At 48.6% G+C, this 27,482-nt stretch overlaps 1 protein-coding gene and 1 long non-coding RNA gene across 2 annotated transcripts; one reads left to right on the forward strand and one right to left on the reverse strand.

Moving 5' to 3' along the window:
• CLDN1 (claudin 1) lies at positions 1-11,285 on the forward strand. Its single transcript, XM_021536848.3, has 4 exons — positions 1-299; positions 8,157-8,321; positions 8,787-8,871; positions 9,350-11,285. Exons 1-4 carry the CDS (start codon positions 77-79, stop codon positions 9,510-9,512), a joined length of 636 nt encoding a protein of 211 aa, XP_021392523.1. The 5' UTR covers positions 1-76; the 3' UTR covers positions 9,513-11,285.
• On the reverse strand, positions 10,415-26,032 carry LOC146766654 (uncharacterized). The gene is made up of 2 exons (XR_014957230.1): positions 17,616-26,032; positions 10,415-13,969 (listed from the first exon to the last, which is right to left on the reverse strand). It is a non-coding gene; the product is annotated as an uncharacterized LOC146766654 (long non-coding RNA).
• Positions 26,033-27,482: the final 1,450 nt, after the last annotated feature.

Raw genomic sequence — 27,482 nt, forward strand, 5'->3', positions numbered from 1 at the left:
AGAGCCGCGCGGGGCAGAGCGGCGCGCGCCCTCCCTCCCTCCCTCCGTGCCTCCCTCAGCGCCCCCGGCCGCAGCCATGGCCAGCGGAGGCCTGCAGCTCCTGGGCTTCGTCATGGCCTTCCTCGGCTGGATCGGCATCATCATCAGCACCGCCATGCCCCAGTGGAAGATGGCATCCTACGCGGGGGACAACATCGTCACGGCCCAGGCGCTCTACGAGGGGCTGTGGATGTCGTGCGCCATGCAGAGCACGGGGCAGATCCAGTGCAAGGTGTACGACTCGCTGCTCAAGCTGGAGGGTAAGCTGGGGCTGGGGGCGGTGAGGGTGCCGGGGTGTCCGTCCCGTCGGGGCCGTCCCCTCCGCCTCTCGCTCCGGCCGGGCGGAGGGCACTGCTCCCGCACGGTCACTGCCCCGCGCCGGGTCGGTCCCGTCCAAGTTCAGGATGAAATATTTGGACTGGGTTTGCCAGTCCTGTTGCACGTCCAGTGTCCTGTGCCGTCGTCCGTGTGGTCTGCCCCGCCCGGGTGCCTGTCGGCTCTCACGGGCTCTGTCCCGCTGAATTTACTCAGCCTGCCCCTTCAGGGCTGAAGGTGCAGGGCTCGGGGTCCCCCATCTCTTTCTTGACTCCTCATCCTGTCGGGGTCGGGTGCGTGTCTCTTGGGGCTCCCCGCCGGAGCTCGGGTCGCTCCCCGCTGTCCTGCGGGGCACCCTCGGCACAGCCGCCCCGGGAGGGGAGCGGGGCCGCTGCAGGGCACTGCCCGGGCAGGACCCGAGCTGCCCCGCATCGCCCTGCCCGCTGATTCTCTACGTGCGGTCCGGAAAGCGCCGTGTTTGCGAGAGCTTTTGGCTGTGGGGGTCCAGCCAGGGACTGGGCTGCCCAGCTGGGCACGGCTGAGCGGCAGCAGAGCTCAGCAGCCTGGCTGGCGTGGGCTTTTGGAGCACGGCTCCTGTTTGCCTTTGACTGTTTTGGTCTTTGTTCTCTGGGAAAGTCCTCCCGTGGGGCTTTTAAACTGAGGGCTGGCAGGTGAGCTGGCGTCCTGCCCAGGTAGCGCTGTCTGGAGTTTTTAGGCAGGCTGGTATGCCAAGATAATATTTGGGTCTTTTATCTTGTCCCAGGACGGCGAAGCCATGTCGTGCAGGCAGGAGCTGCAGCCCGGCCGGCTGGGGTGGCACTAGGGTATCAACCGGGCCGGCTGGGGTGTCATTCGGGTGCTCAAGCCGAGCTGGAGCCTCATAGAGGGCACCCAAAGGGGTTAAAACAAATGTACTACTTTCTCAATACCCCTTGTCTCATCTCGAGTCCTGGTACACCCTCGTCCCTCCCTAATTAATAAAATAATAATTGCCACCTTGGTCACCTTCTCTTTCCCAAAAGAATGAGCAGGCAGTTTCACGTAAACCGAGGTCCGCGGGGAGTGTCCCCGAGTCCGGCTGCCACCAGCCCTTCCTGTGTGTCAGCGGTGAAGCCGGACCCACCTTCGCGGCCAGCCCAGTCCGTCGCTCCCGGTCCCTGCCCGAGCTCCGCAGCTGGCGGAGGTGCGGTCGCTCCCTCGGGGAGCGCTGCGCACCCGCTCGGCACTCGCGGGGTGCGGGGCTGCGCTGATCGGGGCAGTCCGGAGTGCTTGGGGTGCTAATTATGCGTCAGCTCAGCTTCAATCCTCTTATCTCCCACTGCGGGTGGGGGGCGAGGATGCCAGCAGTGGCTGAGGAATCTCCATCCACCCCCTGGATGGCTTGTGAAAGGTATCCTTGCCTCGGGGGTTGTGTGCAGCCCATTGTGCTGTAAATGGAGTCCGCCTTGAACAGGATCCCCAAAACCTGCCCCAGGCCCTCCTGACCTGGCCATTCATGGCCGAGGCCGAAACCAGCTGCTCCCCTCACCTTTGTCCTGCGAACAATACGGGCTCTTCTCTTCCAGGGCTACAGGGGAGGGAGGTGACAGGGACCCAGGCTGAGCTTGTGGCGGTGGCCTTTTCTGTTCTCGCCACCGAGCTCTGCAGAACAGTATGACTGAGAATTCTCAAATAACAGGGTATGTTTATCCTCACAGGGAAAATCGGTGAGGGCTGGCAAAAGGGCTCCTTGTTCTTGTGTTCCCTCAGCTTGCTTAGGCTGTGCCTTGCCCGCTTTTAGGCAGATCATGCCTGGGGACATACATCTTATCTTTTGTTTTCCCTCCTGATGTCCCTCCTGCAGTTACATAGGCCTGGGTAGGGACCAGCAGTGTTGATTTGGGTGGAGGTGCCAAAAAAATCCCAAACCAAAAAAAAACCCCAAATCACTTATACCCAATTCAACAGCCAAACACTGGGACAGGTGCAGTGGAGAGCTCCCTTACTGTATTCATCCATGTCCTGGTGGAAGTGGCACAGCTGTGTGGGTAGAACTTCTGCCTAGCCATGCTTTCCTGCCAGGGCTTCATATGCCCCAGGTGCTCTGGGCCGCATGTCAGAGCCGTATGCACTGATGGGAAAGGCTCAGATCTGTAATTACTTTGTCCCTGTAGAAAGGACTGAGCCTTCTTGCACCTGCAGTAACTCGTGTTTGTGGGAATGCTGGAAGGCTCTGCCAGCAAGTTTTGGAACATCTGGTGGCTGTTGCCATTCCTCTGGATGTGTCAGTGTTTGGCTGCAAGGCAGAGATGGGGTTGGCATAAGCTGATGAGCACCATTAGCCAACCAAGAGGGCTCCAGCTTCCCGTGTGGGCACCCTGCTGGAGTGCACCCGTGCTGGCACTCCTCCCGCAGCTGTGTTCAGCTGAGGGCTTATGTCACTGCTCCTATTCAGGCAACAGAAAGGCTGCGTTTTGCTGGCTTACGTGAAAAGCAGTGCGTGGCCACACGCAGACATAGAGGCAACAAATGCCACCCTTGCAACGAGGCTTTGTTGCACAGCCTCAGCATTGTTCTTGTGGCCCTCCAGCATGGTCTATGGAGCTTAGCCCAGCTTTGTGCTCCTCGGGGTCTCAGGGGGATGGTCTCAGACAGGAGGGAGTAGGGCTTCTGGTACCTGTCACTGAAAGTTTCCAGCCCCACCTAAACACATTCTCCTGTTCAGGAGAGATGTTGTTCTGGATCCTGTCTAGGCTGTTTTAGCAGAAGATACTCATCGACCTGTTTGATTTTGCTGGGAGAGGTTCTGTGCCTGAGACAAGCTGAGACTCATCTATCACTTCATCACCAAACCTAGTACATCCACAATGAGCCTTTGTGCCCTAGCCCGGAAAATAAACAAGGTTTTGAATGCCCTCTGGGTCAAGCAACATGGCTGAAATGTGAAGTCTTCCCTCCTATACCTTTACCACCCGGGCTGAGCCTGTCCAGGAGCTGGGGAAGAGAATGGGTGGGGGGGAGGAACAGTTCATGCTCAGGTTACTGATGCTCAGTTCTGGTGGTAGGGGAGTTAGGATGGTGGCCCAGGGAAAGACAAAGCATGAGAGACATGTGTCCAATTCTCCATCTTTAGATCTTGATTAAGCCGGTAGAACCTGCTGGTATCTGTGCTTTCATGTGGGTTAAGGGTTAATTTGCTACTGTGTTTCTCAATCCTGTTCCTTCCTGATGAAAAATCATGATTGAGTGATAACACAGTCTCACTTGTGCTGGCTTTGAGAAGGTAGAGGGTTACTTGGAATGCCACCGAGGCTGTTCCTGTGCAGTGCCCTGGTGTGCCTGCAAGAGGGGATGCATGGGAGTCTGTCGCAATACGCTGGCTTTATTGCTCTACAAGCAGCTTCTAAGCAGCTTTTAGTAGCTGGTGTTACTATGTGTTACTAAATCTCTTGGTAAGGGAATTTCCAGGCTTTGTGGGAAAACAGGCTGCCCAGGTCTCCTCTGCCCAGGAATCTGGAAATGGTGGTATCATGCTTGTCTTACTACCAATCTTTATTTGTCAGTAGGGTAGGAGGGCACCAAACTTTACTTGTTTTCAGACACGCAGAGTACAAGGTCACTGTTACCTGCTGAACTTGCCTCTTGTGCACTGGACATGCAGTAGGGAGTTCCCAACCTTCCTATTTTGTAAGAAAAACAAACAGTGCCCAGTCTCTTGTCCTGCCTGGATACCTTGGTATGATCTTTTAGACTTGTAGGGAGGTGCTTTGAAAGTCTCCAGACTGGAGTCTGATGCTGATGGGTATGCAAGGTGGGCTTTTGCAGGGTCTGGTAAGGGGCTTGAAAACCTCCAAGCCATTAGTAGCTTTTGTGTGTATACTGAGAACAACTGCAAAGTGTGAAAGATGTTTGCTGGCCACTCTGAAGCTGTTTCTGCTTGCTCAGATCTTCAGTCCCACCTGCTGCACTAAAGTAACTTTCACATGCTGACAGGGCAGACCGGCAGGATCTCAGCCCTCGCTCCTTTCAGGGAATCCAGCTTTCATGAAACCCCGGTAGGAAGGCTTTGAAGGCTGCTGGCTTCTCTCGGAGGTGGACAGTGGAACATGCTTCCTATACTGCAGGGGTGCTTGTAATTCCTGGGTAACTTCCCTCATAAAAATTAGAGGGAACTGCACAGCCTCTGTTTCACCTGTATTTTGTCATCAGTTAGTTGGATGAAGGCCCATGGGAAGGGAAGGAAAAGTCCCTATTTTAAATTAGGGTAGTTGATGAGCATTCCTATCAGAGAATAATCTGCACACAAAGCCATTACAGCAATTTTGCTTTACAAACAGGCATTACAAAAATCCCATGGCACTTTCCCAACAGCTTTTCTGTAATATAAATGACATAAAGAGATTGAATAAGGGAATGGGATGACAGAGAAAACCTTCAAACATCTGCAGGTGAAGTACTTAAGTATTTTTTTATATAACTAAGCAGTTACCAGCAATTACTTCTGTCTCAGTTAATGATAGTTGTGGGAAGGAAAGCATATTACTTAGGCCTCAGATAAACTGAATGAGGTTGTTTGTGTCCAAAACCACTAACAATAATTCTGAATGGTTTGTTGGTATTTTTTTTTTTTTTTTAAGATGTGGGGTTTATTCAGTGAAACAGGTGTGAGCTGCAGCTGCATGTTTGTGGACTTTGGGGTTTTTGATGCCCTGTAGAGTGCACATATGTTATTAATTGTCATTGGGCATTTTAAGCCTCTGTTCTTCAGTTCTTGCTGCTTTGTTGCTATAGGGTTTTCAGGCCATGTCTCTCATTGCTAACCAGCAATCAAAAGGCTTGGCTTCAGAGTGAATACTGGTTTGTATTGACAAAACACTGTTGCCATCTGACAGTTCTTGTTTGGTGCCGGGACAGTTTGTCTCACCTTGTGTAGGACTGTTTTTATCCCAAGGGCTCCCAAGACTGCCTGGGTTTTCCTGTTCCTGTTGGTGAGACAGTTGCAGCAGCAAGGAGGATAGGGGAAATCCTGTTTTCCCTCTAATATGGTAGAAGTTGTAAAGTTAAATTGCTGTGGATTACTTCTACTTGATGTCAGTAGTCTGTCCTGTTTAGCAGGTTGAGACAATATTGTATAATTTTGGATTTTTAAAGCATCTTGAAAGGCCTGTGTGAACAACAGAACTATTATTAAAGTAGCTTTCCCAGCCCCTGGATGTGGAGCTTCCATTGACAGATTGTCTGTTAATGTGTAGTTACTAACTGGTAGCTTGTATGATGATTAACTTTGGCCAGTGCACTGTACACATTGCAAAAGCGCTGCCTCCCAGGCTGTGCTGGGAGCACAGGGCAGGTGGAGGATGGTTGGCTAACACAGTCATGTCACATTACAGCTTCTTGGGACAAAGGAACAGAATGTTCTGCAAAGGCCCAACCTGTTCTGCTGTCCCACTGCAAGTTTCCTACATGTTTCTGTCCCTTTGTGCCATGGAGCCATGCATGAGGAGGGGGCGAGGGCAGCAGGACTTGTCCCACCAGCGCCTGCTGAGAGTGGGCAGCCCTGGGGAATGCTCACAATGCTGTATTTTGTTCAGCTGCTTCTGCAAAGCTGTCGTGGCATGCATCCAATTAATACTTATACATCTTGAGATTTTGGTGCATTTCACAGTTGGGTTTTTAGAGGTCATAGAGACTTTTTCCAGCATTTTTGTGTGTTTGTCCCTTGGCACTGTGTGTGAAGGTGAAACGTTTTTTCCTGCCCTTATAACAGTTTTTCTAGTTTTTAGAGATAGCATTGCCTATTTTGAGCTTCATGAAAGAACTCTTTCAAAACCCTCTCCTATAAAGTAATTTCTTCTGCAGTAAGACTGACCCAAACGTACTGTAGTCTCGATAAAACACGTTTGGTACCTCTGCAGAACATACAGTTTCTCATGCCTAGTACAAACTGGTATTCAGCCATGGGCCTCTCCAGAGCTTCTGCTGTAGGGCACAATTTAGCCTTAAAGGTACGGCAGCTGAATTGGTTGCCTGGGTGGCAACCTGTCAGCTGAAGCCTTTCTGAACACTGGCATCACTTTTGTCAGGTAGAAATTACTTTTGGAGTGTAATCTCTGACAGTGGAGATAAATCAATTAAAAACGAGTTTGGATACTGCAGTGGTGATTTATGCTTAAGTGACAACTGGCTTTGTTAATGGGTTTCTATACATGCAGCAGATGGGTTTTGATTAACACTTGGGTGGTGCCGAGGTGTGTCACCTTCGCCTTTGAAGGAGGTGAGAGATGATATTAGCCAAGCTGATTGAGGAATTTTTCCCAAGAAAGCCAACACTCATCTTATGAAAGTGTGTTCCTTCCTGTTGCTCTGTTTGTCTTTTTGCTGTGTTTTGGTTTCACAATGTGTTTACAGAACAATAAGATTGAGCGAGAAGGGGCAGATCCAGATCTGTTTTAGAGCAAAATTAGAGCCTGGTGTTGGTATGGGTCACAGGAGTTTTCCTGCACAAGCAGTTCTGTGGGACAAAGTGTAGTAAAGAAGCTACAGAGCATGGCTGTGTGGCTTTGCTCTCCTTCTGGCCAGTGCCAGGTCTGAGCTCGGAGTTTCAGATTGGGCCACAGAGCCCATTGTTGTGGCAGGGACTCGGATGGGTTTGCCATGCCAGCCCTGACTGAGTGTGCAGGTGCTCTGTTAAAGGCTTAAATCGTGCAGTTCAAGCCTGAAATGCTTTGCAGAGCTCTATGAGGATGCAGTCAGGGTGTTTTGAGGGGTGAGCTCCAGACCTGAGATTCTGTGTCAGGGGACACCTGTGCCTTGGTTACAGCATGCTCCTTGGAGCTTATTCATTTTATTAACCAGCCCTGTTTGTTCTCAGGGCTTTAAAGGGCTCTCTATATGAAAATTCATTCTGTTCAAACAAACCTGATTTGCCAGACAATAAAGCTCAGGCTCTTATTTCACTGCTAGTCAGGTGTTTTGTCGCCTGAGGGTTTTTTTAGTAATGCCTGGGATTTTCTTGATACCAAAGAAAAGCAGTAATGTAAATTAAGTTCAGTAGCTCACATAGATAGTGTTAGTGTGTCCTCATGCATTCAGGTGTCTCCATATAAAAAACAAATCCCAAGGTACATCAAGTCTGCTGAGAACTCACTATGGGAGGCATCATCCCATGCTCCAACTCTTCAAAAGCACAAGAAGCTCTTGAAAACATTTGAGTATCTTAGTCGATTAAGCTAAATATTTTATATAGAAAAGAAAACAAGGTATTTTTCAGTTGCCTGGGAAAGTCCTATTTCTTTTGCAATTGTATTTCTGTACCCTCTGGGACTCAAACTGAGAATAGCACAAAATCAGCACTGAGTTATTTGTATGAAAGACAGGTTTTGGAAATGTTGAGCAGTAAATGGTCCTTGCTGTCTGCTGTGGCACTATTCATATGTATGTCACTATTCATATTAAAACATGTGCTTAAGTACTTTGTCAAGGTAGAACCTAAATCTGAATTATTCTTTTGATAAACAGATGTGTCCTTCCAATTGGGATTCAAATGATCAAGGAACAAAAGAAGTCTGAGGGCAATTCCCAGGTCATTTCCTGCGAAAAGCCACTGCATGCCCTTGTTTGCCATGCATTTTAGAAGAGGCAGAGTCCTCTGATCCTGATGCATGATCCTTTAGCCTTGAGACTAAAGATGAGAAGGAATGTCTTGCTTGGCTGTATCCTGTGTATTAAGGAGCAGGAATATTTAGATAGATTGCTGAGCCCAGTAGTTTTGATTTGTATCTTGAGTTTACTTTGTGGGTAACTCAAATCTTATTGTCTTCCAGGCAGTCTGCAGGCCACAAGGGCTTTGATGGTGGCTTCAATACTCCTAGGGCTCGTCGGAATATTTGTTGCTGTGACAGGCATGAAATGCATGAAGTGCATGGAAGATGACCAGGTGAAGAAGATGAGGATGGCTGTCTTTGGTGGGGTGATCTTCATCATTTCAGGTTGGTAACATACAGATGTGTTGAGTGTTAAATGTGCTGTTTCCTAGGTGGCATATATCCTGTACAGGATGTGGGAGGGCTTGACGTGTTTCTCCAAGAGCATTTTGGTCTGGGAACTCCTTAGAGGGCTCTGCTCAGGCTACCTGAGGCACCTTGGCACTGGCATTACAGTATATGGACTTCACCCTTTCCATATCTGTTGGCAGAGCTGACTTTGACCCTGCTTCAGTGAGAAAAGGCCGTCAGCAGAGCAGTCCTGCCTTTGCTGCAGTGTAACTGTGGGAAGCCTCAAATCCGTTCTCAACTTCTCTTCCAACCAGCACTAAATAGAACTGCTCAGAACTTCCAGGGTAGCAGCAGCTCAGCTTTACTCCAGATGCTGATTTCTGCTGCATCCTTATTTTTGCAGTGATTTTGCTGATTGTTTTTTCTTAAGCCATGACATTTTGTTTTCTTTGTGTGCAGGTCTGGCAGCGCTGGTGGCCACATCGTGGTATGGCAACAGAGTGGCTCGGGCCTTTTATGACCCTTTTACCCCTGTCAACACCAGGTACTGACCCATTTGGTATAACACACTATAGTTTAGCATGACAAACACTCACAGGGCTTAGGTTTGGGTAGCAGTCACTCAAAACAAAGAAAGGGAATTTTCTGAAGTAGCTGGGTTGGCTTCAGGCTGTGCAGAAAGAACTGGGACCAGATCTCATTATCCATGTGGCTCTTGGCTTTAAGGTAACATTACTGCCAGAGACATCACTGGTGGGACTTCTGTGATTTTTACCCCACTACATGCTAAAGGACTGGTTTGCACAGAGCTTGCCCTGCAGCTGTTGGGGGTGACCCAAAATACTGGAGAAACCCAGCTCTGAGCTTCGAGGGTCAACAAAGCCTGACTGCTCCAAGCTGTTGCCTTTTAGGAAGCCACGTCCATCCCAGTTTCTGCTTCCTTCTGCTTTGTGTGAATGTATAACTAAAGTGATACCTCTGGTTTACAGTGATTCCCACTTTTTCTCTTCTTTCTTCTCCAGATTTGAGTTTGGATCAGCTCTCTTCATTGGCTGGGCAGCTTCATCTCTGGCCATACTGGGGGGATCCTTCCTCTGTTGCTCCTGTCCACGGAGAGAAACTTCATATCCACCCACCCGAGGCTACCCAAAAAATGCCTCCTCCACAGGGAAGGATTATGTATAATGAAACAAACAAGAGGAGCCACCAGCACTGGTAGTGAAAGCATTTTGGAGAGGACACTACAATGCCACTGTCCTGAGCAGAGTCCAGGCTCTAGGTTCTGCCTTCCTCTTCTCCCAAAAATGTGTATATTTTTGTAATCCTCTTTGCTACTGGACGCAACTTCTCCTTTCTCTCCCAGCCCATGGAGGAAGGCTAGCCTAGATTCATAGGTATTGCCACTGGAAAGATAAAACCTCCAAGCTTGGGTTAAGTTTAGTATTTGGGAGTAAAAGGGAAAATGATACTGTTTTTATAGACGGATGTTGGTGCTTTTTTTAGTTGGTTGTTTTTATTTTTTTTAAAATAGATGGTAACAATTCAGTCCCATAAGTTAGAGCCCAGTGTGGTGTGTGTAGAAATTAAAGGAACATATATTATATACAGAATGATGAAACCAATAGCTTAAGGGGAAACATAATTTTGGGGAAAAGACTTTACATGTAAGAATGTTTGAAGAGATGTAAAATGCTCTTGTACTGTCTTATTGGCATCATCTTCAGTACCCTCCTTTCCATGCAGACAAAGGGTCAGAAAAAAATTGCTGTGGCTTAAGTGGAAATCCGCTCTGTTTGTGCACATGCTGTTGGCTAATGGAAGATGCAGTGTAAGGTAGAGACCAGAGAAGTTACCAGACTCCAAAGCATCTGCAGGTTTCCCTGGTACCAGGGAAGAGCTCAAGGAAAAAGGATTGCCTTCTGTTTTCACTGTGTGTCCCTGGTGAGGCTGTGGCTGTTCCTTAGACACTGAGTGCTGCCAGTGATTGTTTCTCCATGTTCCCCTCCTGGCAGCTGAGCTTGAAGCTTTATCCCTGTGTGTGGTACAGGTCACCTTTTACACTCTCCTCTTTCCTTGAGGCTTTCTCATTTGGGCTTAGTTTCCCAATCTCTGCCTGATGCAGCTAGCTGTGCTAAACCAAACTGAATGCACTGCCACTCCCTGATGTTTCCCCAAGGATACCTCACACACTGCCATTCCATCCTGTCTATTTCTTGTAAACACTTACAGTGATGATATGAAGGCAAATTCCAAGAAAACTGACCCAAAGGTTATGGCATTTGCTTGTAATCCAAGCTCACCAAAGAGGAAGAAACAAACATTTTTAAGATATAGCCATCCTTACATATTAAATCATACCTAATAAAATAATAATGCTGTTCATCAAAGGGTCCCACCCCTTCCCTGAAACACCCACTCAGTCACTTGGTGTTGGCTGACACTGGGAGTTAAGTCTTGCGATTCCTAGAGGGATGGTGCCACTTCTCCAAAGCTCAGCCTTTTTGTATAGAAGGAAACTGGTGCTTCTGACCAGGCTTTATAACTGTGTTTATGTTCAGAGGCATCGTTTCCTTCTGTAGACAGGGAGAGCCTCTGGCTGAGCTGTGTACCACATTGGTGGTCTGTACAAGCCTTGTACCTCTGTTGTACCTGACTCCTGCAGCATAAAGTTACTAAAAGAAACCAACCAGAGCATTTGCTTCAGGCTTGAGTTGATGTTGGCCTGTACTTGGAGCTGGGCCACATGGCTTCCCCTTCTCCATGGGGAATTGCCTGTGCACAGCAGCTGCCTCGGGAGACCTCTTGTCTTGGGAGGTGGCAGCTCAGGTCACATTAAAGAGCTGCTGAAGTCTGTGTTTTTGTATTTGCATTAACCTTGAGCCAGGGAGCAGATGCTTGTACTGGGAACTTGTACAAAGTGTTTAAACAATTTCAATAAATGGACTTTTTTAAGGAAAATCAGACTATTACTTCATTTCTTGTTTTTGAGCAGAACTTGGAACAGTGCACATGGAAGTGAAGAGTGGGACTTGGGCTTTTGGGAGCCTGCCTGCCAGGATGGAGCTTGTTTAGCTGTGTGTATCTACAGCAGACATAGGTGGGGACAGATCTTCTGCAGTGAGTCAGGCAGTTGTGGCCTCTGGCAGAAACTCACCCAGTAATTGCCCCGATTGCAGCCCAGGAACCAGAAGGTCTGCTCTGCTCCTCGGCAAGGCAGGCTGCACCCTGGGTGGAGCAGGAAGGGGCAGGGGCAAGGCAGACTGTCCCTGGCAGGGGAGTGGGAGCTGCAGGAATGGGGAAGGGATGGGGCACAGAGCCAAGGTGTAGGAGAGGTGTTCTGTCTTCAGAGCAGAGTCCTGCTGATCCATGTGTGACTTCTTCATCTCACTCTAAGGCCCTTCAGGGAGCATACTGTTCTTCTATTGTGACAGCACAACCTTTTTTGCAGACCAGGTAGAGAATGGTTCCTGTTGGGCATGGGGTCTTACAGTCTGCAGTGATCCCTGGCCAGGACAGCAACACTCTATCCCCCTGCTTCTACCTGCCCTGGAAACCTTTTTATGTCCACTGGGATTTTGAGTTCATCCCTTTCATATTTTTAAGTACTTGTGATGAGAGGCAAACTGTATTTTAAACATCTTCTTAAGCTCAGTCAAGGAGCTACCTCCTCTAGCCCCTCAATCTCCAAGGGCTGTTTGCTTTTGTAATTACAAACAATAGGAGCAAAGCTAATTAGGCCTTGTAAAGCTGGCAGAGCAAAACAGCCAGGCATGTGGCTGGCTGAGTGAGCTTGCAGTGCCTGGAGCAGGCTGGTTGCCTGGCATAGTTTGGGGTCTATGGTCATTCTTATTCCAACCTGTCAATTAGTCAAGGATTTCCATTGAGATTAATTTTTTCCCATGTTTTCATGCTTTCTCCCTCTCCAAGGACTCTTGCAACTTCTACTCTGAGGTTTCCTGGGCAGAAGAAAAGAGGAAAGCAAACCCACCTACAAAATGGCCAGTAAGACTTCTCAGCAGCTGGCAAAAATAGACCACTGCAGGAGATGCAGATCTGTGTGTGAGGCTGGCACAGAGGCAGGAGCCAGAGGCTACCTTGTTTGTTTGCTATATTTTAACTTGGCTTTAAAATTCAAAGCCAAACTTTCATTTCCTCTCCCTTTCTGCCATGATCATGCAATTCTACTTGGCCATGTTTCCTACAACCCTTTGGCCATCTCTGCTGTAGTTTACATAGAAAAGGAGTGGGAAATGGCATGGGTTGAAAGTTGGGGGAGTTTCTCACTGGATTTCAGTCTTTACACGTGACTGACATTCCTGCTGCTAAAGCCATCTTGCAATGAAATGATGGCATTTGTCTCTGCAAACAATGGGAACTTTGACTGCTTTTTGGCACCTTCTTCCATATCATATTTATTATTCACATGGTGCCAGAGCTCTGCATACTATGCAGGGAACTTCACTGTCAGTGGGAATTACATGCTCATTTATATTGCTTAGATATTTTGAAGGAGTAAGAGACCTCAAGATGTTTTTGGAATAGCATCAGCCTGTTGGATTTCTTGGCTTCTCCAACTCAATAATTTTAAGAAATCATCCATGCCCAATGCCTTTTTCAGATTCAGTTTCTGATTTGCACAGGAGCTTCTTGTAATAAATTTGGCTTTGTTTTCTGTATGGCCCTGAACACGTACCTAAATAGTATTAAAGCACTGAAAACTGACATTTAAGATCACAGAAACAGCTAAAAGACCTAGTGACAGCTGTTGACAGCTGTTTGTGAAACACTTATACAAGCTCAGAATCTTTTTAATATAAGGCAGAAGCAGAAATAATGGCATTACTGAGGGAATGAAGTTAATGAAGGACTTCTTATTAAGAGAAAATTCCAGAAATGTTAGTAACCTGAAGCTGCTCAAAAGCAGCAGATTTACAAATCTAGATGAGTAACAGACAGACAGAGCTTGAGCCTTTGTCCCTGAGCATGGAGACATTTGGAGTAACTTTGGGGCAGGCAGTGAAGTGACAGTGATGTGAAATTGTCTCAGTCCTTTCACAAAGGACAGCTAAAAGCTGCCAATGATAGCAGGGTCTTACACCTAAGCCTACCTGAAAAGTTATTTGTGGTCAGCTCTTTGTACAGTGCCAGCTCTGCAGTCAAATCACAGAACAGCCTGGTTGGAGGGGACCTTTACTTGTCACTTTGTCCATGCCCCCGCAGTGTCAGACCTCACAAGTGGCCAAAGCCCTGGCAGCTAGCCCATCAGGATTACTTGCCCACAATGCTGTTTGCCCACCACCTTAGCACCTACCAGCTGGCAGAGGAGATGGCTGGTGTCAGGCAGGGCAGAGGAGCCACAGGCTCACCATAACCACGTGTTTCAGCCAGGGCTTTGCATCCAACTGAGCTGAGCTTTCTGAACCGGCCTTTGGATTGCAGCACAAACAGTATTGCAAGGGTGTCCTCGCCATCCGCCTTCATTAGACTTCATTCCTCCACTCCCACTGGTTCTTCAATTTGCCTTGTAGCTGTTTCCCTGCTTCTAGAAGTCCAGCCTGTGACAAGGAGCTTGTTCTTCTATAGCATATTGCTCTTGACCCTTTCTGCAGCTCCTGAAGTCCTGTGCTCGGGTATCTGCATCACTGAGCAGAAAGGGAAAATCACTCCTTTGTTGAGCCTCATGTGCTTGATTGGAAAACATCCCAACTCCTACAGCTTTTCCAGAAAAGCCCTGCCTGGATTCCTAGCATACTGCATCAGGGATTTTGTGATCCTAGGGTCTACATTTTCTGCAGGGACCTGCTGTGGATACCAGGAGCCCCTTGAGCTATGGAGCCTGTGGGTGCTCCTGCTCTGCTGCCACAGGGGCCATAGGGAGCCTTCAGCTGGTGGGTCCTGCCTGGGCGGGGGACCAAGCCCTGGGTAACCCACCTGGGTAACACATCTGCTGGGTTTGCCTTGAGGCACAGATGCTGCTCTCCACTCCCATCTGGTTCATCAGCCAGGCCCAGGAGTGGGTTTCATGTCAGATGTTGTTTCCCATACTTTTGCCTTGCTCTAGAATGGCTCTGCTTCCATTGTGTCCTGATTCACTGTAGCTATACAGGTCCTCCCTCTGCTAGAAGAAGGACTATTTGGAAAAGTGTTTGCATCACCAGACAGGTCCATCTGACCATTCCAGGCTGTTGCTGGCTGGTACAGCCAGGCTGGGTGGCACATTCTGGGACATTGCACAAGTCTGCATTCTTACCATGATGTTTTTGTACTTCACCTACCACATCATAAAATTCCACACTTGCCTCTTGTCCAGGAAGGTGAAGGATGTGATGACATAAAAAACTGTGTTTTAACATCAGGGCAGAGGATCCCCAGGACTGAGGGGTACAAAGACAACATTTGCCAATGTCCTATCACTTGCAGGTGGGTTTTAATGGGGAAAAATAAAAAGGAGAAAGTGAGGGAAGAACAACATATAACTAGCTATTGCCAAGTTTTCTTACTTCCTAAGCTCCTGGAAAAGTCCCAGCTATGTGAAAGCTGCTCAGCGCTAGTACCAGTGTTCTCCCCTGCCGTGGATTCACCTCCCACTGCAGCCAAGGGCTTTGACTTTTAGTTTTGAACCACACAGCAAGGTTCAGCAGGTGGGAGGCATGGGATGCTGCTGCTCCCAGCCCAGCACTCCTGGCTGCCCTTGGAGCCAGCTGCCCCAGCAGGACAGCAGCCGAGGAGCCTGAAAACAAGCCCAGCCAAGGGAAAAAAAGCAAGAAATAGCATTCTCATTACAAGGTAAACAGTATTAACTCCGTCTTGGGGGAGTAGAAGCCTCACGGTGGTGATCGGCTTTTCTGCCCACAACCGTGGAAGGGCGGTGGAACGTGCTCCACCCTCCCCTTGTGTAACACTCCCCACACAGCAGCTGTAAATAATCATTTACCTGTGTCTGCTCCTCTATCACGGCTTTTCTCGTTCAGTGCAGCTCCCGGAGGGGTGGCTGCCCTGAGGTGTGCATGGCACAGCCCCAGTCCCGAGGCTGGCAGAGCTGTGTCCCACCAGCCACAGCTGGGAGCCCCGGGCTACTCCTGCGAGCAAGGCTGGCAGCTGCGCTAAGGGGGATGGGAGAGTGTGGGCTGCATTTGTTGTTTTTTCAGAGAAAAGAGCTCAACGGTTCTTTTTAATTATTGTTTTCCCAGACCCACAATAACATTTCTCCACACTGCATTTTCTAGAAAAGGTCTGGTAAAAACACACTGGCCAAAACATGTGTTAGAGAGCCAGGTCTGGTTGTTTATCTGACTCCAGGATTTCAACACAGGTGCTCTGAAGTTTTCTCTGAACCTTCCCTGACTTCAGGTTCTCAGAAACTTGGGACAGGAAGGGAAAGCTAGTCCCTTCCTCTGTGCTTTCTTCCCCCCTAATGAGTAAAAATGCCTCAGAACTGACCCAGACCTACGGGTAGTCGCTTTTGTTGATATTTACTGGCCACTGTCATATTGTAACATGACAAAAGCATCCTTTGGGAAGTATGCGTGGGATGGATGCTCTGGGAGCATGAGCAGAAACGTGACCATGCCCAAGCAGCCCTGTGCACAGAGCAGGGGAGATGAGGAGGAATGAAACCCTCGGCCACTGCCTTCCTTCAGGGAGGGATGTGGCCTTGGCCCAGCAAGCAGAGTCTGCACAAGAGGGAGTCTAATTTACAGTGCCCTGTAATTTGCTGATGCTGTAATATGTTTAGCTTGGGGAGAAGGCTGTGTTGATGTTAACGTGTTCACTCACACTGGAGCTGTGGTGTGTTCCATCCACATGGAAAACAGCTCCACAGAGGGCTGGGGCTGGGCCATCCCTGTGCAAATAATGGGCAGGAGCTCAGCTGGGGCTGAGCTCTGTGGCTTTCGTGGGTGGAGCAGCCCCTGAACCCTCCAGACCCAGGTAGGATGTGACAGCCCAGCCCCTGCTGCAGTGACACTCACTCTTCATTAAGAACTACTGCCAAGGTTAATTAGACTTCAAGTGTCAGCACAGGACCAAGCAGGATTTTCCTAATGCTTTTGAGCTGGCCCCAAATCACTGATTGCGGTGTCAGAAAACATAGCTCCATCCCCCATCTATGACTTTTCCTCTAGCTGGTGCTGGTTTTGAGTCCAGGCAATGAAGGTGAGAATATTGTTGTCAGTACCAACAGTGATAACAGAAACACTACACATGATCTCAACACACAGGCTGGGGAGCCAGGGTGGTACTAGACAGACACACGGCAAATAATTACTGCTCTGTGATCAGGTCCTGCTTTGGGATACAACATTGCCCTGGCTCAAACACACCTCTCTGTTGCCTGGTAGAGCTGTTAGCAGTAATTGCTTACACTTGTGCAGCCTTGAGCTCCTGGGACTGCTCCAGGCTGTCTGCAGCATCTTTCAGGGTAAGACTGCAGGACTGAGCCCTGAAGATACAGAAAACACTTGTTTGAAATTCAAGCTAACTCCAGAGCAAGTACTTCTCTCCACAAGACTTATGTGGCTCTTTATACCTAAGTTCTTCATCATCTTCAGAGCAGCCAAGTGAGTTAGGACAGTGTCTTCACTCTGCTTACAGATGGGCAGCAGGCAAACCATAGCCCTGAACCCTAAATGTCTGAAACCAAGTGAAGTGCCTACAGATCCAGGAGGCTTTGAACTTGTGTCTTCTGTCATCTGTGCTGGTGCTTCTCCTCCTCTAAAAATCCACCACACGCCCAGAGAGCTCTGTGTGTGTTGGTGTGGGGCTACCCAGAAGTGAGGAGTTATTAACTCTGCCTGTCGTCAAGGATACAGATGGACCACTCAGTCCTCAAGCTGCCCTGGAAAAGGAGAAGTCTCCCTTGCTCCATCCTTATCAGCCATATGTTCTTGAGTCCTTCTTTTTGCCATCTCTGGACTCTCTTCACTCACCCTTAGCTGAGTGAAGAGTTCTCTGCTGGGTTTGTCAGCCCAGGGTCAGGCCAGCAGAAGGCAGGGAGCTGGGCTGACACCCTGCAGCTCAGAGGCAAGGGAGAAAGGCACAGTGGTGGGGAGGACAACACTTCTGGTACCAATGACTCCCTAGGCAAGGCAGGTTAGCAAAGCTCCCACGCTTTCCACAGAATTCCTCAGAAACTGGAACATTAAGTAAGAGACTGCCTGGAGTCCAATGTTTCAGAGGAATGATGAAATTTTCCTTGCACACACCTATTTCTACTGAAGGCAAGAGTTAGTCCTGATTCAGAGCAGCTCTTATCACTACAAGACAATGTTTTAATAAGAATTTCCTTACCATTTGTTCCCAGAGCCAGGCTCAGGCCAGCTTTGAAAGATGATGACCAAAGTTCAGAGCAGATGAAAATTGCTCTTACAGAATTGCACTCAGCATGAACCTTTTTCCAAAGAAGACATATCAGGTGTTTTGAAAGAAGTTAAAAACATTAATTACAGGCATAGCAGTAGTTCAAAATGTGACAGGCCTTTTAGAACTTGTTGCCATAGATCACAATGTCAATATTGCAAAAGAGTAGTTTGTTTCTATCATAATCAAGTTGTCTGGCACTGAATAATGGACTACTGGAGGCTGCCTCTTTATCTTGGCATACACAGAGCTCAGCAGTGTGTGTCAACACCAAGAACACTTGAAGGATTGCATTGCTTTATCTGCTTGGACCCAAAAATACAAGGGCTTTGGAGGGGATTCAAACTGTTTTGTAAAGTATCTACTCTAAGCCAGCTTACCCCCTTCTAATATGGACAAACTTGCTTATCTGTGTCCTGGTGTTCAGAACTTAGCCCTCCCTTTCCTCCTATTATTCACCTGGGTAATGAAATCTGCCGTGTGAAAGGGGCAGTGACACACAGTGCACACGAACTTGTAGAGGTTCCCATTGGTGCACTTCTACCCAAATTATTTTAGTGTTACATAAATGGTGTCAGCCCTCAGCCCCTCTGAGCAGTGGCTTCAGCTAAGTTGTGCCAGGTGCCATACAAACAGCTCAGAGCTTGGAAAAATACATAATATATTAAGGGTGGAACAGAACAAAATATATACACCTAAATCAACTTGTTCATGCATGACTGGAGTACAGTAACAGCTCCAGTGAAGCAGCCAGTGCTGAGCTCAGTGTCCCTGAGCCTGAAGCACCTGGACTCCCTTCTGAGGCATAACTTGGCTGTTCTACTAATTTTAAAGAAGACATACCTTTGGAAATGATATGACAAATACAGCACAGAGGGTCTTGGAACTGACCATAGTCTTGTCCCTCTTTAGTTCACTTAAGCATTTCTTACAGAATGGCTGCAGATGGCACATTGAGTGCAGGGCAAGCTCTGCTCCCTTCCTGCTACAGCACAGATGTGCAAGTAAAGCAGTGGATCTGCTAATCTCTTCCATGATGAGATTTAGATAAAGGCTTTTCTGAGACTCCCCTGTGACATGGGTAATTTTGATTCACATCTCATGGACAAATGGGAGCTAAAAGCAGTGATTACAACATCCATGACTTCCCACAGGAGATTCTTTCAGGATATTTGAGGTTTTATCTTTTTGCAGAATTAATAGAAGTTCAGAAAAAAATGCTGATAAAACCTAAACACACACTCTTCCTTCTTTCCATGGAATTCAACTGCAAAACAACTTACAATGTAGTTAATAAAAAATGGAAAGTTTCCTCTCAGAGTCATAGCTTTTCCTCTCAAGAGCAATTGAGGCGATTTCCTATGAAAGCCTGTTTCTGCCCAGTGCCAGTAGCAGTGTTTTCCTTCCCAGGATAGGTGGCTGCACATATTTGTGGAGATCACCTGTGCACTTGCTGTTGGATGTGCCATAACACCCAGCCTAGGATGGCAGAAGATGTCCCTCCCCACAAGCATGGGTCTGCTCCTAACACCAGTAATTCTTCATCCTCGTGATTCTTGGGGCTTCTGTTGGCAGTGAAATCTCTTCCATGTCAGAGATTTATTTTTTCCTGCTGGATGTTTCTCATGTGGCTTTAATTCTGTTTGTGGAGGCAGCTGCATGCACAGATCAGAGGAACAGGCTGGGCGCAGAGTCAGCTTCCCACAGCTTATCTCTGGTTGTCTAGGGCAGGTGGGGAAGGGAGGATGTGGGCTCCATCCGTCCCAAAACCTGTGGGATGGCTCAGGATTGTTACTGTAGTGATGATATCTTCTTGTAGAGAAGACCAGAAGAATGTGGTGGGTGCAACCTGGGACACATTCCCACACCCGCCTCTGTATATTTACACTCATTCAGCTCCAACATCCCATTAAGACTGATGGAAGCAATTTAAAAAAGCAGCAGTAGCTGTTCTTGCTCATTTGTGAACACCAACTAGTGAGATTCTGTTACAGATGAGCAGTCAGATTTTAAGCTGACTGGTGAAGTTAGGCTCTCAGGGTAATTCTGTCTTTTGGAAAAGTTGTGTGTGTGATTGTCAGTGTAACATAACCCAGCCCAGCACAGGGAGCCTTCCAGCAGGGAGAAGTTTAACTGCTCAGTAGAGAGGAGAATGGGGATCTGTTCTGACTAGGACCAACAGGAGAAAAAGTGTGTTTATGCAAGCATGCATATCTGTAGGTGGCACACACACACACACACACACACACACACACACACACACACACACACACACACTGGACTGTTTGCAAAGGCCAGTGCCAGAGCCTTAGACATTATTCCATCATCTGCTTGAAAAAAACTTCTAGCAGTATCATAAGGGTAATGAAAGCTTGGAACTGCTGCCATTTGTGGGGCAGTTTTTGTTATTTTTGTGTGGAGATCCCACTGGGAAAAAGGTTGAGTCCATTTGTTTGTTATAACAACACAGGAAGGGAAGAAGTTTTCCTTTTATCCTGCTAGAACAGCTACCTTTGGCATCATATCCCTTTTCTCATCTGGTTGAGATCCATATTCAAACCAAGAGAGTTTGTCCATAGCTACCATTCAGTAAACAGTAACGAGCTACGAGCTACAGCTAGCTTTTATCTAGATTGAATTAAGCAGGCAGCAGATGGAAGATGTAACAGGTTCACCTTTCCTTTTGCTGGAGCAGTAAGGGATGGCTTGGACCCACTAGGAAAAGGCCTCCTTTGATTCTGATCACAGAAGATTGTGACTGCAGCTGATTGAATAGGAAGCCCTTGAGTTACAAATAAAACATCATAAATGTGGTTGACAAGCCTCTGACAAAACCAGTGGTGAACCCTGCTTCAACTGGGTGCTCACATCAGTTCTAATCCAGAAATGATCACAATCTCTGCAGACTTGTACTATTTGAAAATGCCATCAGATTTTTCTGACCTAGAAATGCCCTGAGGCAATCCTCAGGTATTGACTCTGGACTTCCAACAGCCACCGAAACTTAAACTGAGTCCTTTCTCATTTTGGATAAACAAACCACCCTTTGCCTCCCTGTTCCCCATCCAACAGAACACTCACTCTTGTAAATGAAAGCAAGCTAATTTACTGGTCTCAGCTGCTCTTTTCCCAACGTGATACTCAATGGTGTGAGTCACCAAAAAAGGCTCTCCCCTTTTCCATTAAGGTCAGCAGAAGCTTTAGCAGAGAGTAGGTGCCTGGTCATAGCTCCAGGCTGAGCTGGCAGCACCAGCAGCAGTGTCCAGGTGGAGGAAGATTTTCTGCCACAGATACAACACCGTAATGTCAGAGGAGGTCAGATAAGCAAGATAAGTTGCATTGCCTGAACCTTCTTTTTTTAACAGCTCTTTTCGGATGCAAATAATTCAGTTTAATACAGGTAGGTGCTGCCCCAGGTCTAAATATAATTTGAGTGACAAATGAGGAATGGCTTAGGGGCAGGGAGCAGTCACCTAACTTTAGAAACAGTTTAATCTCTCTTTTAGAGCTGCAACAATGAGGACTTTTCTTTGTGTTTCTGTCCCCAAACAAACTTCCTTTGTTCTGGTGCAGTTTCTCCTCCCTTGGAATTTGCTGTCCCAACTGCCTCACTCCAGTCATGCTCAGGCTTGCTCCAATGCCAGCAGTGTCTCAGAAGCCTGATGAAACCTGAATGATCCCTTCTCCCCCTCAATGCCTGTGTCCAACCATCCAAGTAGAAGCCAGGAAGCCATTTCCTGCAAGTGTTGGCCCAACAGCAGTGCACGAAGAGCAGGAATGGAGGGATGGCACCTGCTGGAGCCCAGCCTTTGGGTACAGATACAGCCTTTGAGTCACTCAGATGTCCAGAGTGGTGCTTGACTCACCAGGAGCATGTGAGGCTTGTCCTGAGTCCCTGATGAGTGTTTTCACACCCAGACACACCTCAGCTGGAGTGGAGGACAGGAAGCCACCAGCTCAAGGTTAGGGCACTGCCCTGGGGGGACTTGGAGTTGCAGCTCCAAACTGACCAGAGCAGGAACATGAATGAAATCTTCCCTCTTTCACATGGATATGCCAAAGGTCAGCACCAGCACAGGCTGCTTTTGTTCAGGGTGGCCCTGGCTTTGGCTTTGAGCGTGTCTAGGCAGAGAATGGGGAAGTGCACACTAGCTCCTCAGGGAGTCCAGCTTGAGCTGCTCCCTTTAAGGAACCCAGCTCTTGGACACCTTGGCACAGCTTGGTGAAAGCCTGGGATCCTGATGGGTACAAGGACACTCTTGAGTGAGGAACTACAGGCTAGGAGCCCATCCCATTCCCAGCTGAGACCAGTGGATCAGTCTTGGAGGCTGACTCAGCCCAGCTCTCCCCTTCAACCTTACTGAGGAGCAGCTTCTAAGTCATGGTGTGACTTCAGAGTCAGGTGAATCACACACTTGATCAAGAGTCACTCTAAGATTTGTGGATTTGAGTGCAAGCTTAACTGTGGCCATATGTTGAGGTCTTTTTCTAAAGGGCAATGTCACAGTATGGTGTCCCTGGCTGGATAATAATTAGTATTGACTCTGTGATTCCAGAAGGCTGATCAATCACTTCATTATATTATACTTATTAAGAAACCCATCACCCTTACAGTCAGTCTGATACAGTTTTACTTAATTGGTCCTTCAATCCAAACACCATCACCATTGGCTAATTAAGAAATCACCCTTTGGTAAACAAATCTCCATAGCACATTCCACGTGTACACAACTACAGGTGCAGCAAGTGAAGGTAAGAATTGTTTCTCATTCTTTTCTCTGATCTTGTCACAGCCTTCCCCAGGACAATGCCTGGGAAAGTTGTGTGCCACTCTCTGCAGCCAGAGACCTGCAGCCACAGGGCAATGTCAAAATGCAAAGTCAGTGAGATGCCTGCTCCAAGAACCCCCTTCCATTTCATTGCTGCTGATGGAGCTGTGCAGACATTTCTTCACACAGAATCAGAGCAGTCTGAAATCTCCTGTGTCATCCTTAGCCCTTATCATGTTCCTCTACACATAATTGCAACAGGTAGGATCAAGCCTCGAGTGAAACAGCAGCCCCGTGTTCAGTGAGGGATTCTCACTGGTAGTGTCCAAGCCATGTTGCTCAAAGAGCCAGTGTGAATTTGGGATCTGGAATCATCAGGGACAGCAAAGGTTTACCTGGAGAGGCTGTTTCCATCAGCACTGCATGCATCTGCCTGTGTGATACCCACTCTGAAATTGTAAATGGGTGAGCAGGAAGGGACCCACTCTGTCCTTAATCAAGCCTGTATTTACACCCTCACCTTAGCTTCTTGCTATATCCTGGTTTGCATTTTGTCCTGTGCCTTGTGGGAGCAAAACTCAGGTTTCAGGAAGCGTCTCATTAAATTTTCCGTATTTTGAAATGGAGTGACTCACTCTCACCAAACCAGCCACTGTTTTGTCCTTGCTTTGTGCACTGAGACAAGGACAGGACTCACTCCTGCCCCATGACTGGCCCCAGAATTCTGGAGAGTTGGGGGTCCAGGCAGCAGCAAACACTCATCACCTTCCCCCTCAAAAAATGTCCCTCTGTGGCTTTTAGACACAAACATGAATGCACATGAAAGGGCAGTGGGTGGGGGCTCGTGCTGAATAATAAACAGCAGCCAAACAAGTCGAGCAGGTCTGTGGAAGCAATCCAGGCAAGCCAAAAAGATCGGTAAAGTGAGATGTAATTATAATCCCTCTGAGCTGGGACACGAGGAGGAGCTGAAGGAGCCAGGACACAAACATCAGCCATGCGGCCCTGCTGCACCAGGGAGAGCTGAGTAACAACTTGTTTACAGCTTCATCTTCCTCCTGGCTCAGCCAGCCCCACGAAGATGTCACTCTGAGCACCTTAGACCTTGGCCAGGACACTTTTTTTTGGGGTGTAAAAGGAGATAGGCAAGAGGCACACAGATACATAGGTCAAATTTTCTTTTTTCCTTTCATGTGTCCTATCCTATATATATTTAACTATATTAAATATAGAACAATCTATTCAGGATTTTCCCCGTTTTCTATTGTGTGTTGTGTTTCGCTGGTGTGTTGATGGAGGAACTGCAGAGCAATAGCTCACATGCAACAACAGTAAAATGAAAGTTCAGAGCCCAAGCAAATGGTCTCCAAAATTCTGTTACCCTGTTAGATAATAAAGAAGCCAAAAGGTACCTTGGTTATCACCAGAAAATAGCCTGTGGGAAAATCCTGCTCATTCAGCTGTCCCTAACTGGTTTTCTTTCTTTAGCTGTATGAGGTTTCCAGTCTCAGTTGTCCAATGGCACAACATGAAAGGGTGAAAGGGTGGCCCTTGGGAGCCAAGTGCCCAACCAGAAGCTGAAAGAAACCAGTTATAGCCAAAGAAAAAACTTAACCTAATGAGTATCATCAACAGAGAAAAATATGAAAGCAGGAGAGTTTCAAATTGTCCTGTCACTTCAGATAAGATCTGACTTTCTACACGTAAAAATGGAAGTAAAATTAAAGGGAGTGGGGGCGAGAAAGAAGCTGGGGAAGTGCTGAAAGCTTTCAGGCTTTGTTCTTTCATCACAAAAAAGAAAAAGAGGGGCACGTTTTCCCCTTTGTAAGTTGTATTTAAGAGCTAGACCCTTCTTCATTTCGAGCCAAGGGAATTTTTGCTTTTGAGTTTGAAAAAAGCAGAATCAGGGTCATGATTTTTAAAAAGCTTAAATCCCAGGCGTGTTTTAGAAACAGATTCAAAAGCACATGCTCACTGCAATTATCTACGCCTGCGGTGTTTTCAGACATGTGGACTTCAGGAAAACAATAGCCAGCCCTGTTATCAGCACAAAGGAGGATCAGTTTGGAATTACCATACCTGTAATGTAGGCAGCCCTCAGCTCTGAGGGCTTCTATTCCCACTGTTGTTCAGCTGTGAATTTACTTACAACATTGCTGGAAAAAAAAATAAATTAAAAAAAAAAAAAAAAAAAAAAAAGGGAGGAAAGAAAGAAGGGCATTCCTGACTGAAGTGTAGAGCAATTGAGAGCTGGCACCCTCTAAGCAATAACTCTCAGCACAGGTCTTGCCTAAAATCAGGGGGATATTCTGCTACTGGAAACTGATGGTTTTTAAAGCAGGAAAAAAAATCAGAGAGGAAGTCCGAACACAGGGATGCTCCGGCTCCAGTGCAGGCACCGCACAAGGGTAAGGAGGTGAAGGATGTGTCCCTGGCTGGAATATTCCCCTGTACAGGAGCCAGGACTCCTTCCATCCATTTAAAACAAAGGACCATGATGAACCTCCAGAGAATGGTTTAATAGAAAGGTTCGGTGCTGGTGGCAAATACGCAGATGCTACCCGGTGTGATCACTCAGAGGCACACACACCTCGGGTAGCTGGGCTGGGCTGCTGAAAGGCTGTCTCTTGGAAACCCTAAGCTTGTTATTTAGGTTAACTGCATGTGAATTTTTTATGTATTTGAGTTTAAAACTCCCAGGGATAATATTGTTGAACCTCAGAGAGCTTGGTGGGAATCAGGCATGGGCAGACAAGCCTTAAGGGCTTGAGCTGGGGGGAAAAAAAAAAGTGATGGTGATTTTTAGCAGGTCCTGGCTCCCCTGAGCAGCTCCAGAGGAGGTGGTCCCTGTGTGGTGTTTGCATTGCAAACTATGCTGAGCAGGCAGTGACGTTGCCTAACAAAAGTACCAGAAACATCTTAAAAACATCTAAGAAATCCTGGGTCTCTGTGTCAGGGGCTACAAAACCTCAGTGGCCTGGGTCGTGGATCTCTGTGCAGCCGGGGGACAGGACCCACAGCCCTGTCCGTATCTGCAGCAGCCATCTCGGCTCCTTCCGTAATCGATGGGGAGAAACCGGGAGGAAGGCGTGGTTCATCCCACCTAAACCGGGAGGAAGGCGTGGTTCATCCACCTAGTTCATCCCACCTAGACCGGGGGAAGGCGTGGTTCATCCACCTAGACCGGGGGAAGGCGTGGTTCGTCCCGCGGGTCGCTGCCCTCCTGCCGGGACTGCTCTGCCCGCCCGTGCCGGCGCTCCCTGCCTGCCACCTGCCTGCCACCTGCCCCTGCCACCCGCAGCCCCAGGTGTCCCCTCGGGTGGCCCCCGAAGCCCCGGCCCGGGCAGAACGCTGCCATCTCCCTGCTGCCGGCTTGTGCTGAGAGCCGGGATGGGGAGCAGCACCCCCAAACCAGCGCCTGCCTCCTGCTCGGGTCACCCCTTGCTGGCACTTGGGAACGGGAGCAAGTCTGTGTCGCCCTTATCTGCGCGATCTCCGCTGTGCATTTCATTTCTCCGTGTGCCACAGCAGGAGCTGACACCTGCAGCGGGTGTGATTCGTGTGCCATCACCACGGGTAAGCCCCGTGGTGGCGATCAGCAATCCCTTCTACAAAGCGGGTTTCCAGGGTACTGAGCACCTGTGAACTGTGTCACGCCGTAGGCAGAGCGCTCGGGAAGCTTCTGGACCTTTCTGGTCTTTGGCAGGGGCACCCATGGGTTCCCCCCTGCTCCAGGCTAGCCAAAATTGTGATGCTGCGTGGCAGGGAGCCAAGGGCAGCCCTGCCAGAGGGCTTTCCTAGCCTGGGGAACAGATACCCAAACCTCCCTGCAGGCTTACACGGAGGGAGAAAAAGCCAGCAAGAGAGAGGCTGGGGTGGGGAGGAGGTAGCTGGGGTGATCCTGGAGGGGAGGGTTGGTTTGGAGAGGGGGAAGGGCTTGGAGGCTTGGCTAGGGAGGACAGGCTGGTGGAGGTGTGGGGTGAGAAGGTGACAGTGGAATGTGGGGACTCTGAGAGCAGCCTTGGGATGGGATGGAGCTGGGAGAAAACCAGTGGAGGAAGGGCAATGAGGCAGATTGTTTTCCAGCTTTCTGTTGCAAATGAACAGAGGTGGGAGAGGCTCTGAGGATAGATAGGGAGATTCAGCTAATCTCTGTCAAATTAACCATTCTTTAAAGACTTGCTGAGTGGGCAGTGCATCCGTGGGGGATACCGTGCCACTCTTGATCCTTATCCTCCTGTGCCCGTGGAAATGCACTGCTCAGCACTAGGACAGTACGTGCAGAGCCTGAGTGAGTCTCGGCTGGGGGCTGAGGGTGCCTGTGCCACCCTCACACCCCCGGGTCTCGGGCACACACCGAGCCTTTGGTGGAGCTGGACAAAGGGACCTGGGAGAGCTGGTCCTGCAGGGAGCCCGGCAAAGCCCACCTGACACCTTGTGCCCAGCTCTGCTACGCACTGGTTAAAGTCAGCTCCATCCTCAGCCAGAAAAACCCTCTGATAAGCAGTAAGGCAGCCAGCTGCATATTTACCTTGCGAGGCTGGCCAGCGCTGACACGCTTTGCAGAGCCAGGCCCGCTGCAGTGCGAGGGGGAGTGCCCGGAATGCTGCGGGGAGGATTTATGGCTGTTTGCGATGGGGGTCGCTGGGTCACCTGGGCCGAGGGGGCCTCCAGTCCTTCTCCCTTGCCAAGAAAGACTTTCCTCGCTCGGCCTCCCAGATAGTTGGATCGAGCAGCCCCTTCCCAGGGAGCAGGGTCACTTCGGAGCAACTGAGCCTGGGAAATGAAGCGCTGGGTAGGGCTCCCATCCCGCCGGGAGCAGCATCCCGCTGCTGGGATGAGGAGATGGGCTCAGAGGGCTGTAGGGAGCTCGGCAGAGAAATGAACTGGGCTGCAGACATTGTTCCGTATTGCTGAGTTTTTTTTTTTTTTTCTCTTTTGCCAGCTGACCATCTCTTTGTACACCCCCACCCTTCCAGGCTGCCCTCCCAGCAAGTAACAGCAAAAAATAGATATTTCCCAGGTAAAA

The sequence above is a fragment of the Lonchura striata genome, chromosome 9, assembly GCF_050655825.1.
Source record: "Lonchura striata isolate lonStrDom1 chromosome 9, ASM5065582v1, whole genome shotgun sequence".
NCBI lineage: Eukaryota > Metazoa > Chordata > Aves > Passeriformes > Estrildidae > Lonchura > Lonchura striata.

What these genes read in the sequence shown, in the direction of transcription:
- CLDN1 (XM_021536848.3), top strand. Translation starts at nt 77, where the DNA reads ATGGCCAGCGGAGGCCTGCAGCTCCTGGGCTTCGTCATGGCCTTCCTC. An exon ending in CTCGCTGCTCAAGCTGGAGG is followed by an intron (nt 300 to 8,156) that starts GTAAGCTGGGGC and finishes ATTGTCTTCCAG; the next exon opens with GCAGTCTGCAGGCCACAAGG. An exon ending in TTTACCCCTGTCAACACCAG is followed by an intron (nt 8,872 to 9,349) that starts GTACTGACCCAT and finishes TTTCTTCTCCAG; the next exon opens with ATTTGAGTTTGGATCAGCTC.